The sequence below is a fragment of the Pundamilia nyererei genome, unplaced genomic scaffold, assembly GCF_000239375.1.
Source record: "Pundamilia nyererei isolate P.nyererei 1_Seehausen unplaced genomic scaffold, PunNye1.0 scaffold00026, whole genome shotgun sequence".
NCBI lineage: Eukaryota > Metazoa > Chordata > Actinopteri > Cichliformes > Cichlidae > Pundamilia > Pundamilia nyererei.
Genome location: NW_005187427.1, coordinates 3,762,324 through 3,774,555, shown reverse-complemented (window position 1 = coordinate 3,774,555; position 12,232 = coordinate 3,762,324). Strand labels below are relative to the sequence as shown.

The 12,232-nt window shown below is 41.9% G+C and overlaps 1 protein-coding gene across 2 annotated transcripts; it reads left to right on the top strand.

The window, feature by feature from the left end:
* Positions 1-460: 460 nt before the first annotated feature.
* Positions 461-12,048, top strand: LOC102201501 (sodium/hydrogen exchanger 6-like). Of its 2 annotated transcripts, XM_005727805.1 has the most exons (17): positions 461-879; positions 1,301-1,500; positions 1,656-1,733; positions 1,896-1,972; positions 2,572-2,684; positions 2,793-2,898; positions 3,444-3,572; positions 4,149-4,290; positions 4,435-4,540; positions 5,480-5,568; positions 6,899-7,012; positions 7,309-7,420; positions 8,554-8,707; positions 8,802-8,832; positions 8,924-9,012; positions 9,370-9,475; positions 10,962-12,048. In XM_005727805.1, exons 1-17 carry the CDS (start codon positions 603-605, stop codon positions 11,289-11,291), a joined length of 2,253 nt encoding a protein of 750 aa, XP_005727862.1. In that variant the 5' UTR covers positions 461-602; the 3' UTR covers positions 11,292-12,048. The 2 variants fall into 2 exon arrangements, with proteins under 2 accessions (XP_005727862.1, XP_013764980.1); XM_013909526.1 differs by lacking the exon at positions 3,444-3,572.
* The last annotated feature ends 184 nt before the right edge of the window (positions 12,049-12,232 follow it).

Genomic DNA, 12,232 nt, shown 5'->3' with positions numbered 1-12,232 from the left:
ACGTGGCGCCATGTGTGAGTGTGGAAGTGCTGTGAGAGAGAATGAGTAAGCCTTTAACTTACTTCTTTTAAATAATTTAAATAATTTAATCATCTCAGCCTCTTGAAAAAATAGCCTTTGAAAAAAGTAATAAAAAGAGAGCAACGGTTACTTTTTTAAGTGCGGAACTTGAAAGAATTTGCTAAAATATTAACAGGCCACACACGTTTGTGTTAATATTCACCCCTCCTCCTTTAAGTAGGTATCAATTATTGTGACTTTATACTGCTTTAATATAAATTCACTATAATTTACAAGTTTCTTACTTTTTTAAACGACGCTATCAGTTTCCATTTTTTTCATGTCCATTTTTAGTGTATTTTATGAGTGGATTGATTGTGCAACCTTCACGCGTTTATGTGCAACTTTGCCCTTCACACTGCTTAAGCAACGTGACGAGCTTTTATTTTGAAGAGCCGGAAGTCCCAGTGTTTTGGTAACGGCAAGGAAGGACCTGTCATTTACCCTGGTCCAGCTAATTTCTAATCTAATCAGCTGTTTCCCGGCAAAAAAAAACAGCACTAATATAACAACAAATGTAACTGTTTGGACACAGAGACAAAATGGGATTCACACGGAGTCGCTTTCTTGGCGGTAAGCCGTCGAAAGCGCCGCTGCTGCTGCCTTTTCTGCTCACAGTCCTGCTCGTCGGGAGCCAAGGCGACGGCGGTGCGATGGACAACGGCGCAACTGAGAGGATAGCAGAGGAAAGCCACCGACAGGACAGTGCCTACCTACTGATATTCATAATGCTCTTGACGCTCACCATACTAACCATATGGCTTTTCAAACACCGCCGATTCAGGTTCCTGCACGAAACAGGGCTTGCCATGATCTATGGTAAGGACACCGAGCTAGCCCTCATATCAGTCCATTAAACGTAGCTTTAATGCTAGCTGAATAATTTGACAGGTAAATCTCACGTATCTTGGGCAGCATACTTCTAATCAGAGTGATATCCCTAATAAAAAACAGTTGCAACAGAATACACGATAATGGGTAGTGTATTGCAACAATAAATGGCAAACAAATGACTAGAGATGGGCCCTATAATTCCTATTTATAGCTATTAAAGTATCCTTTCCTTTCAAAATAATAAAGCTCACTTCTGTAAGAATAATTCTCCTATCAGTATTGGTTGATTCAACAGTTTTGAATGCAATCTCAGCCTAATTTCCTCCTCAAATAATAGTTAACTTCAAATCCTGTGCTGCCTGTTCTGATTTCACTTGCTCTTTTCTCTTTTTCCACTTTCCCAAAGGACTGTTGGTGGGTGTGATCCTGCGGTTTGGCATCCACGCCCCCCAAAGCATGAGCGACGTGATTCTCAGCTGTGCCGTTAACGGCAGTCCTGCCACTCTCTTGGTCAATGTCAGCGGACGGTTCTATGAGTACACTCTGAAGGGGGAAGTCGGACAGGGCAAAGGTCACCAAGTGCAGGACGATGAGATGCTGAGAAAGGCAAGGGAACAGATGGTGGAGGGTTGAAGTATTGGCCGTTTAGTGTGCATGTCTCACACTAAACAGTCTGTTAAGCGAGATATGTATGTCTCATAATGTAATGAAAATGGATGGATGGCAATTAAGTGCCTAACTAATCTTACTGCTTTCCTCAGGTGACCTTTGACCCAGAGGTGTTTTTCAACATTTTGCTGCCTCCCATTATTTTCCATGCAGGTTACAGTCTGAAAAGGGTAAGAGTGTCAAAAGGTTTTATATAAAGATTTATGTAAGTATCTGTTATTAAATATATAGCTGTAAGGGTTTATATTTGTCTTTAATGTTTTCTTTTTAAGATTATTCATTTGTTCGTAGCCTCTTTCTTAAAATAAACACCTGCTCTCTGTCTTTCTCAGAGACACTTTTTCAGGAACATCGGTTCCATCCTCGCCTATGCTTTCATCGGAACAGTTATATCCTGCTTTGTTATCGGGTAAGTCAAGTAAACATCTCAGAAGTTAGCTCAGAATAGGCCAGAAAATAATGCCATGCAACGATATTATTGACAATAGTAACTTAGATTTATGTAGCTGGTTCCAAGGTTTGTGTAGCGGAGGAAAAGGTCAGATAAATACTGGGAAGCAAGAGCATGTAGGCAAGGAGATAGATCTTTTAGGAAATATGAGACTTTCCCAGGAGCTGGTGTGGGTGATGTGTTACTGGGACTTTGTACAAGTAAGAACTCTAGGAGCTGATTTCTGAAGATACAGTAGTCCAGGCGGGAGGTGATGAAAGCATGAATGAGGGTTTTAGCTGCAAAGTCTGAGAGTACTGGCCACAGTCTGGAGATGTTCTTCAGGTGGTAGATGGCAAATTCAGAGATGGATTTAATATATGATGTGAATGAGAGGGTGGAGTCCAGGATCACATCCAGGTTGCAGACCTCTGAAGATGGTGAGAGAGAGTATCCACCTACCTTAAGGTGCAGATCGGCCCGGTACATACCACACTGCAGACTTTGCATTCCTACATGTGATCAGATTGTTGCTGAATAGTAGTGGTTTGAGTGTTTGTTTGTTTTTTCTCTCCTAGACTGATCATGTATGGTTTTGTGTCCTTCATGAAAGTCGTGGGGCAGCTTGGTGGAGATTTTTACTTTACTGATTGCCTCTTCTTTGGGGCCATCGTTTCAGCAACAGATCCTGGTAGGTACCCACATCCAAAATTAACAGAGAAGATAAGCATCTGATTCCATTTTCGCCAGCTTTCCTGTTATTAATTAGATGTTTTATACTCTTTATTTTCTGTCTCAGTGACAGTCCTCGCCATCTTCAATGAGCTAAAGGTAGACGTGGACCTCTACGCTTTACTGTTTGGGGAGAGTGTCCTCAACGATGCCGTCGCCATCGTCCTCTCCTCGTACGTATTACTGACGCACTGAAGCATTGGTGCCACATTAACGAACAATTTTTAATGCCCGCCACAAAACAATAAGTGCTTTTTAAGAGATATTAGTTGATATGATTGGTGCAATGTTTCTTTCTGAAGCTGTAGCAGTTTAGGCTCAATCAGCTGGGGCTTTTTGCTAAAGTAATTACATTTTGGTGAACAATTCAGCTCAAACTGTTGGAACCTGAGTTAAATCTGAGTTAAATAACTTTTTATGCAGAAGAAAAACTGTTAATTTTGTGTTTGATTTCTTCAGTTGGGCTCCCAATAGTGCCAGTTTTTTCATATTCATTACAGACAGAAAGAACAGATACAGTTGTAATTATAATTTCTAGTTCTTTTCTAATTAGTCCCATAAAACCTGTGCTTGCATTGAGCTAACTGTGGCAGAAATGGCTTTTTTGTATTGTACACGCATTAATCATACTAACATCAGTCCCTGTCATTTCACTGCTTACCTGTCTCCACCCATCTGTGTCATTCATCGCCTTGCCCGTACGTACGTATGTATGTAGTGTTCTCCTCCGCTTCGAAAAGCTGGGAAGGCATGGTGCTGGAGCTGTGCGCTCCGCAAGAAACGAGAGCTCACTGTTACCTGAGGTGTCCGAGGAATGGCTGGGAGAAAACCAGACAGTGACTCCTCGGTGGGTGGGTTGGTCAGGGGGACTGCGTGGTTTTTGCTTTTGTTAATATTTTAGAACCTCAGACATTAGAAGGTAGGCTTCAGGATCATCCGTCATCACCCTCCCTTTCATTCCTGAGACGCTGCAGCCCTTTCATATCCATTCCTACTTTGATTTTTGATTTTTAGATCACCCACCATTTCTAGAATCACCAGGAAACCCTTTATTCTTATGAAGTTTTTAGTCATTTAGGCTCATTAAAGGTTATTGCAGAATATTAACCTGATAGAGTTCAAATGAAGCATGCCAGACCTTTTATTTTTTCATTTATGACTGTAAAACCCAACTCCACATATTTGAAGTCTTTGCAGATATGTCCAAATCATAACCAAGTTCATCTGTATTAATGATGAGACTGGTAAGAGAAGCCATTCTTGGAGTTGGGTTGCTGCATTTGTGATTTCATTCCTGACGCTATTTTGTGAGCATGTGTTTGACCAGCTTCCCTTTCCTTAGTGAGGCCTTTTTTGTAGTAAAGCCCCACTTCCTTTTTTCTTCTAAATGGCTTTGCGTGCATGCTCTCTGTCTTCCCTGCAGCTCCATTGTGGCGTACCAGCCTGCAGGCGACAACAGCCACAGCTTTGAGGCCATGGCCATGTTGAAGTCCTTCGGCGTCTTTCTGGGCGTCTTCAGCGGCTCTTTTGCTCTCGGGGTTGTTACAGGAGTTGTGACCGCCCTCATATCCTTTCACTTGTTTCTTACCATGACATATTTTATTCACAGGTGTGTACAAGAGGTAAATGAATAACGATACAGTTTCTCCCTGTTTCCAGTGTATTAAAGTTGCCACGCCTCCTTGTTTGGTCCCTTAACTTTCCATCACGTCACCAAGTTCACTAAGCTGCGGGACTTCCCCTTGTTGGAGACGGCGCTCTTTTTCCTGATGTCCTGGAGCACCTTTCTCTTGGCGGAGGCCTGCGGGTTCACAGGTAGACCTGCAACAAAGTCTCCTGCATGCAGTTGTAACAACACTGCCTTCCGTATTTGATTAGCAGCTGCAGCAGTGTGGGAGATAGTGGTTTCACCTTGTGAGTTTGTGCGTGTGTATGTGCACAGGCTTGGTGACACATGCTTTCACTGGAAACTACCCTGAAGGAGTCATTTAAGTGCTCTGTGGAGGCACAGAGTCTGTCAGCTTATCTGTGTGTTTCTTAGGTATTTCTCTGTGTAGTATTTTGCAAAGATCAGTCAGGTCTGAGAAGTCATTGGTCTTCACAAGAAGACATCTGATATCGATCTTGTGTTAGTCTGAAGCTTCATTTAAAACACAGTTGCTGGTCTACTAAGTAAAACTGACTGTTTTACTGTCTTTTCTGGGGAGCGTGTGGCATGCTGCGATATGATGGATTCGAAGGAATTTTATCACTTGCTGTTCAAGCATTTGCATTAACAACAAAAGGTTACAAATATCTGTTTGGACACTAATAATAACATTTAGAAGTTTTGTTCTCCTAAACAGGAAGATTTAGATAAGGACACAGGCTTTGTTTGCCTTCTCATGGTGCCAGTTATCCAGTGTCTAACTGAAGAATTCATTTTTGTCCTGTCAAATGACAAAACAGCAGCAACAACAATGTCTATTTAGTCTGTCTCTCAGTAGATTCCTACCCGTCTGTGCTGACTGTGGCTCTCAGCTCAGTTCTCTCGATAGTGAGTAAAAATAAATATATACAGTAAGTAAAATAAATGCCCAGTTTTCTAAAACTGCAACTTACTGCGGACAGTTTGTGGGCTTAAGATACAATTACTGATGAAGAAACATGTCAACAAATACACGATACACACACACACACACACACACACACACAGTGCTTGGTAATCGTTGGATTTTCCGATTGCTGATGTGGGATGACTGTGTGTTCTTTCAGGTGTCGTTGCTGTGCTGTTCTGTGGGATCACTCAGGCCCACTACACCTACAACAATCTCTCACCAGACTCTCAAGACAGGACCAAACAGGTGAAATGCAGTATAACTTATATAATGTGCTTGATCCCATTGTTTTAAATTCATTTTCAAGCAGCAGTTGTTGCTGCGCTGTTGCATTTAAAGATCTGGTTTGCAAAGAATTACATCTGTGAAATATCTTGAAAGGAAGGATGACTTACAGCTTCTCTGCTTCTTGGGCATTAGCGCAAGCTTGGTTATACTTTTTGCCAAATTTGCAGAAAGTTCTGAGAAATCCACGAGCTGCTATCATTTATTCACAGAAACAGTGAGCTGATGGAGCTGATGTGGCCGACTGCTCCGTGTCCTGCAAACTCAAAGCTCTGTGTCTTCTGTTGAAGCTAGGACGTCACAAAGCTGCACGTTCATATCAACTAAATGTTAATAACCAGTTACTACAATCATCAGTATCAGTTCATGATAATGCAGGATGTTTGTGGATATGAGTTTATCATAGTTATGTGTTTCTGATGAGTTAAAGGTGATATGACACGCAGAAATTTGTGGTCACCTGACTCAAAAGCAGCACTGAGATAGAGATATGACAAAAAAAGTGTCTAAGAAGCAAATGTGGGAAATGGCTTTCAAGTGTCTGAAAACCATCTTAAAATATTTACGTCGGCTTTGAAATGTTTAGTTTGCGCTGGTAAGGCACAGCTTTTACTTTGAAGGTCTCTTTTAACGACTGCACGGGCAGCAGCTGCAAAGTATTTGCAGAAAATCTGCATCTTCCATGCAAACTACAGTGAACTGCGCGAATCTGTCCAGAGCGAGCACAAGGAGGTTTTTGGTGCCAACAACCTCCATTAATCATTCGCCAACTGGACAGTGAGTACATATTTTCCCTAGTGACTAAAGGTTGCCAGTGGGTCACCAACCAACCTATAGTCCTGCGTGACTAGGCCTAGGGGAAGACATGTCCAAAACATCAGATGATTCGCAACTACATGCACAATCTCATGCACAGTCAAAGTTAATTAAAAGCTGACGCTTCATTGTAGTGTGCGAGCTGGAAGAATGTTTATGAGGGGACTCTGTAATACAGGTTATTGATTTTCACTGCATTCTGTCACTGACAAGCATGTTCTGTTGGTGTAGTGGTTAACATGTTTGATTGGCAAGCCCCTGCAGAACAGGCGCATGAAATGTAGCTTCATTAGAAAATGTGACAAGCATTTTTTAAATGACCTCTCCCGAACTCTGGGTCTTCCAGAGTCGTCATTTTATGGTGCGCAAGAATATTTTGGAAATTTTTAACTGTTTCAAATAGAAGGAAGTGTAAAAACTGGGGAAGTAGCATATATAAATGAAATTCAATATCCGCTTTTCTCATCCCCTTCAGTTGTTTGAGCTGCTGAACTTCCTGGCAGAGAACTTCATCTTCTCCTACATGGGTCTGACGCTCTTCTCCTTCCAGTCGCACGTCTTCAACCCTCTCTTCATTGTCGGAGCCTTCGTATCCTTTACTCTGCTGGTGGTTAAAGAGTCAGTGGCTCTGCGGTGCATCAGGATATATGATAAAAACCTTTTGTTTCATGTGCCTTGAAAAATATTTTGATATATATTTATACCATTACAATTGAACATCTATTTCATGTTTAACCAAGGCCAAAAATAACATCACGGACACAAGCAAATCAGCATATCAAAGCTTAGTCACCGCCGAGCTGGTGTTTACGTCTACGTGTGATTATTTTCCATTCCAGTGTTAGAGTTCCTGTGTTGTGTCCTTGACCTTCCTGCGCTGTGTAGGTGGCAGTGTTTCTGGGCAGGGCTGCAAACATCTACCCTCTGTCCTTCCTCCTCAACCTGGGCCGCAAGAACAAGATCGGATACAACTTTCAGCACGTTATGATGTTTGCAGGTACATTAGCATAAAGCTGTTTATCAGGCTTGGACTCAAACCATGTTTCTCCTCTTAAACCTTCAGTTATGTATGTCAACGGTTCATTAAGTACGCTGAGAAAACTGCTCGTTAGCATTGCTACATATACCAGCAGTCGGAGAAGCAAACACGCCCACACCATCGCACAGCACATGAGCTTGCCAGGAAATAACTGAAGTAGTTAAGCCAAGAACAGGATGCATTTATTATTAACTTTTATTAAGTTAATAATAAACGGACAAAAGGCACGCTGCCGCACTTTAATGGGGAATGCGCACAGGAAGAGACCAGCAAAGAGGAACGTTAATAAAGTTCAGTGACTTGTAGAGCTGTTATAGTTAATATTCATTAGGTGTGGTTTCAGTTTGAGTGTCAAGGCTGTGATGGTTTGCACATGTGCAGAGGAGCAATGGTGGATATATTGGACAAAGCTATGTTAAAGATGGGGCTTCCAGACTTCAAGACAATGTAGTGAAGGAGGACACGGAGAGGGTTGATGTGACAGAGGGGGATGCTAGAGATAGGGAGAGGCAACTAGTGTGCGGTGGCAACCCCTAAAAAGAAGGAGGATTTTTCATTTGTTTCCACAGTGGGTGTACATGTTTCAGTTTTGATTTTATCGTCTAGAAGAATTCAGTTGAAGTTTCATTTTCATTAGTCTGAGTGGGAGTTGTGTATTTTATTAGCATATTGTTGGTGAAAGTTCAAAGGGTAAACGGCTCACATTCACAGAGAGGCTGTAGTTATTTACACCAAAGCCTCTTTAGACTTAATGAAAGTGACAAAGACTGAAACCAAACTTTTTTTAATACTTGACGTCGGTCACCTGCACATCTGGAGCCTGAAATGTCCACCTCCAACCAACGATCAGCTACACATCACTTAATATGTGAAAGATGCTCTGGTTTTTCCAGTTGTTTTCACACTACAGGGCATCTGCTTTGTTTCCCGCAGACTTAACCTAAACCTGACCGCGAACGGTCTTCTCAGAATGACTTGCATTCTTTGGACTTGCGTTCTTATTTGCTTACATATGCCTATGTATCCACAACATGAGCAATAATTAATAAAACGTTTTCACCCATCCTTGTTTTATTTTTCGTCTCCTCTAGGTCTGCGTGGGGCGATGACCTTTGCACTTTCCATTCGAGACACAGCGACTTACGCCCGTCAGATGATGTTTTCAACCACGCTCCTGATCGTTTTCTTCACTGTGTGGATCTGTGGTGGTGGCACCACACCCATGCTATCTTTCATGAGCATACCGTAAGCCGGCCTCCGTGTATCTTACTGTTTGTGCTGCATCACCTCCGCTGAACTTTGTCAAAGTACATGTTTTTGTTTTGTTTTGTTTTTTTAGGGTGGGTGTGGACTCTGATCAAGACAACGCTGTGAGTTGGTGTTGAGCGCCGTATTAATTTGTCTGATTTTGTGATGAAATAAAAATGCACGCCATGTCATTATCATCCTTCTGCTGAACAGAATTCAGGCGCGTTGGATGGGTCACAGCGGAGGAGCACCAAACACGAGAGCGCCTGGCCTTTTAGGATATGGTACAACTTTGACCACAAGTATCCTTTCAGCCTGATGCGTTCACCTGTGGCCACGAGAGGGCGCTCTTTACAAACTTCTAGCACGTAACAACACAGGAGGTTCAGAGATAGTGATGATATTTATTTTACTATGTTTTATATCGTGCTTTTCACAAAAGCGTTTTTAAAATGTTGAACCTTTTACTTGAACATTTCAGCTAAAAAATGATAGTAAACCATAAAATGTGTTTTAAGTTTCACAGTGATGTTGTGAAACAGAAATATTCCTTTACTTGCTGCGGTTGAAAACCTGGTTGAGTCATTATTGTTACAGCTGAACCAGACTGCTTTAAAATGGTTAAATTGTGCACTCCTTGACACGAGCTTGTTCACCAGCTACCTGAAACCTCTCCTGACACACAGCGGTCCGCCTCTCACTGCTACTCTGCCTGCATGCTGCGGACCACTGGCTCGATGCCTCACCAGCCCACAGGCCTATGAGGTTTGGACATGAAAAAGAATTATGAGTTATTCAGATTTACAGGACTGTAAAAGTCTTCAGCCACCTCTCATTTATTTATGTTTTCCTTCTAAGGAGCCAGGCTTTCTTGTAACTTTTTTTTTCTTTGAAGTGCTCTTTGAGAAAATAGTTCTCCAGACTTTCTGAAGGCTTCTCAAAGTTTTTCTTTTGACATTGGCTGCTTTTTCACTCCCTTTTTTCCAATGAAGTCCATGTTCCTGACCATTTTCAGAGGAATGTTTTTGTAGTTGTTCTTTGTTTTTTTTTAGTACACTTAAAAATTATCTATGAATTATTCAAGCAGAACAAACTTACCTAAACTAAGAGAACTTGGCAAACAAAAAGATTTTAAATTGTATCTTTAGGCAGTCTGTCACAAAAAACACTATTTGTTTTTAGTTTAATCTATAGGAAAAAGCCATGTGACAGGAATAAACTAGTATTTCTGTGCCATGTCCTTTAAAAAATATCAGAGGATACTGAAAATTTGAGGATTAAAGAAGAAGTGTTAACTCTAAAAGAAACATCTAAAGCAGATGCGTAGTATCTGATAATCATTTTTAGGACATAGAAAAGAAATCAATAAAGACCTGACTCAGGACCTGAGACATCCATCTGGACCTTCATTTGATCATTAAAGGCTCATCAGTAATGGTCTCAGTGGAAGGGTGCCTGACAAGAAGCCCTTCTTAAGGAAGAGTGACAAGGAGAAAAGGCTGAGTTATGCCAATTACACAAGAACTGGACTCGAAATCAGTGGCAACAGCTCTGATGGAGTGAGGAATCCAAGTTTGCAAACTTCTGTTTTAACAATGTGTATAGAGGAGGTCAGGAGACGGGTACAACAGTGGGTGCTTACGGCCGTCTTTAAAGCACGGTGGAGGCTCTGTCATGGTTTGGGGCTACATTTCAGCCAGTGGTGTTGGGGATCTTATCAAAATTGATTGATTGAATTATGAAAGCAGGTCAGATTTTGATCTACGGGCAACAACTTCATTTGTCAGCATGACAATGATCCCAAACGCACTGCCAATGGAGTAAAAAAACACAATAAAACACTTTCAGTCATGGATTGGCCTCCCCAGAGCCCAGACCTCAACATTATTAAAGCCGTGTGGGATCATGTTGTCCTTCAGGAAGCCTGGAGAACTGTTCCTAAAGACTATAAAGAAATAACAGGAAAGCTTCTTAGAGTTCAGGCTGTGTTGAAGAATAAAGGTGGTCACACCAAATATTGACTTACTCACTTCACGCACTTTGTTTCCATGCATGTTTTCACATGTTTCAGTAAATCGCTGCACCTATTTCCCATTTTCCCAACAAAACATAAAGAAATAAGGCATGACTCACGACTTTTGCACAGTACTGTACATGCAAACTTACTCATACTGATCGAGGATAATTCTTGATTTTGATTAAGTTTCGTGTGGAAGCATTCACGGCCGCCTCTTCTCTTCCCGCTCACCAGAATGAAGGTCAGCTCCATGACGACGACTCTGACTTCATCCTGAACGATGCCAGCGTGAGCTCCATGTACGCCGACGTCACCGTCAGCACGGACGCGTCCGGATCCCGCACCGTCAACCCCAAGCACTCCTCGACCACCCGCGCCGGGGGTGGTGTGGGTTCTTTCGATGAAGGTCTGGATCACGAGCTCTCCGTGGCAGAACACGAAGTGGCGATCCGGGGAACGCGGCTGGTCTTGCCCATGGATGACCCCGTGGAGGCCCCGACTACCGTCACCCTGCCTCCACCACCCTCCCCCCCGCGCTCCGAACCTCACAGGCACAGACTGTAAGAAAGCTGCCGCTCTGAGGACGCAGTTTGTTGTTTCCAACTTAAAAAAAAAATACACACCATACATACGACTGATCAAAATAATGACATATTTAAAAAAACAAAACAAATGAATTCTTCGGGATTTTCAATCAGAAAGCACAGATTGATTTTCTCACCACCAATCCATCTAACATGCAGTTTTAAAATAGTTTGAGCTTGATTTAAGTCGGGATAACTGTGACACTGAATGTGACGTGAGGGACTTTTAAATCAAGAGCTTCTCGATTTTATAGGTTACATTTCACCCCGTATGAGGAGGCTTCATTTGCTCCTGTGTTTATCCCACACTGGTGATATGGCAGCGCTCTCTATAAACCTAGCTGTATACACAGTTCACATTTTTCCAGCTCCTTTTGTGTGTTTCTACCTAAAGATAAGCACCACGCATAACACTGAAGGGCGTTAAAGCCCATCTACACTACAGTTTGGTAACTAATCCCACTAACATATCCACAGACTGGCTCACTTTAACACTAGTTATTGTTCCCAGAGTTCATCAGCAGTTCAAGCATGTGATTAGGAGATTATCAAAGGAGGAAGCAAACAAAGACCTGAGCAGAACAAACAGGCAGGTACTGATTAAAGAGAACGAACTGCATCCACACCAGTGCCCAGGAGCATCTCCACCATCTTAGATTTTAGCACTGCCTCTAAATCAGTCTGTTTACGGTTTGATTTATTTATTTAACATTGATTTCTTTAACAAAATTATTTATTTATATACTGATTCATTTAGTTTATTTATTTATTTATTTGTATTTTTGTGTGAGATTTCTTTTTGGTGAAAGGCTCCTATTGCGACTTTTTTCCAAGGGGTGGAGGGCGTAATAAAAGCGCTACAGATTTCTTCACAGGTGGAGGCGATTATTCCTTCCTGGACTGTATGCATGTTTAAAAAAA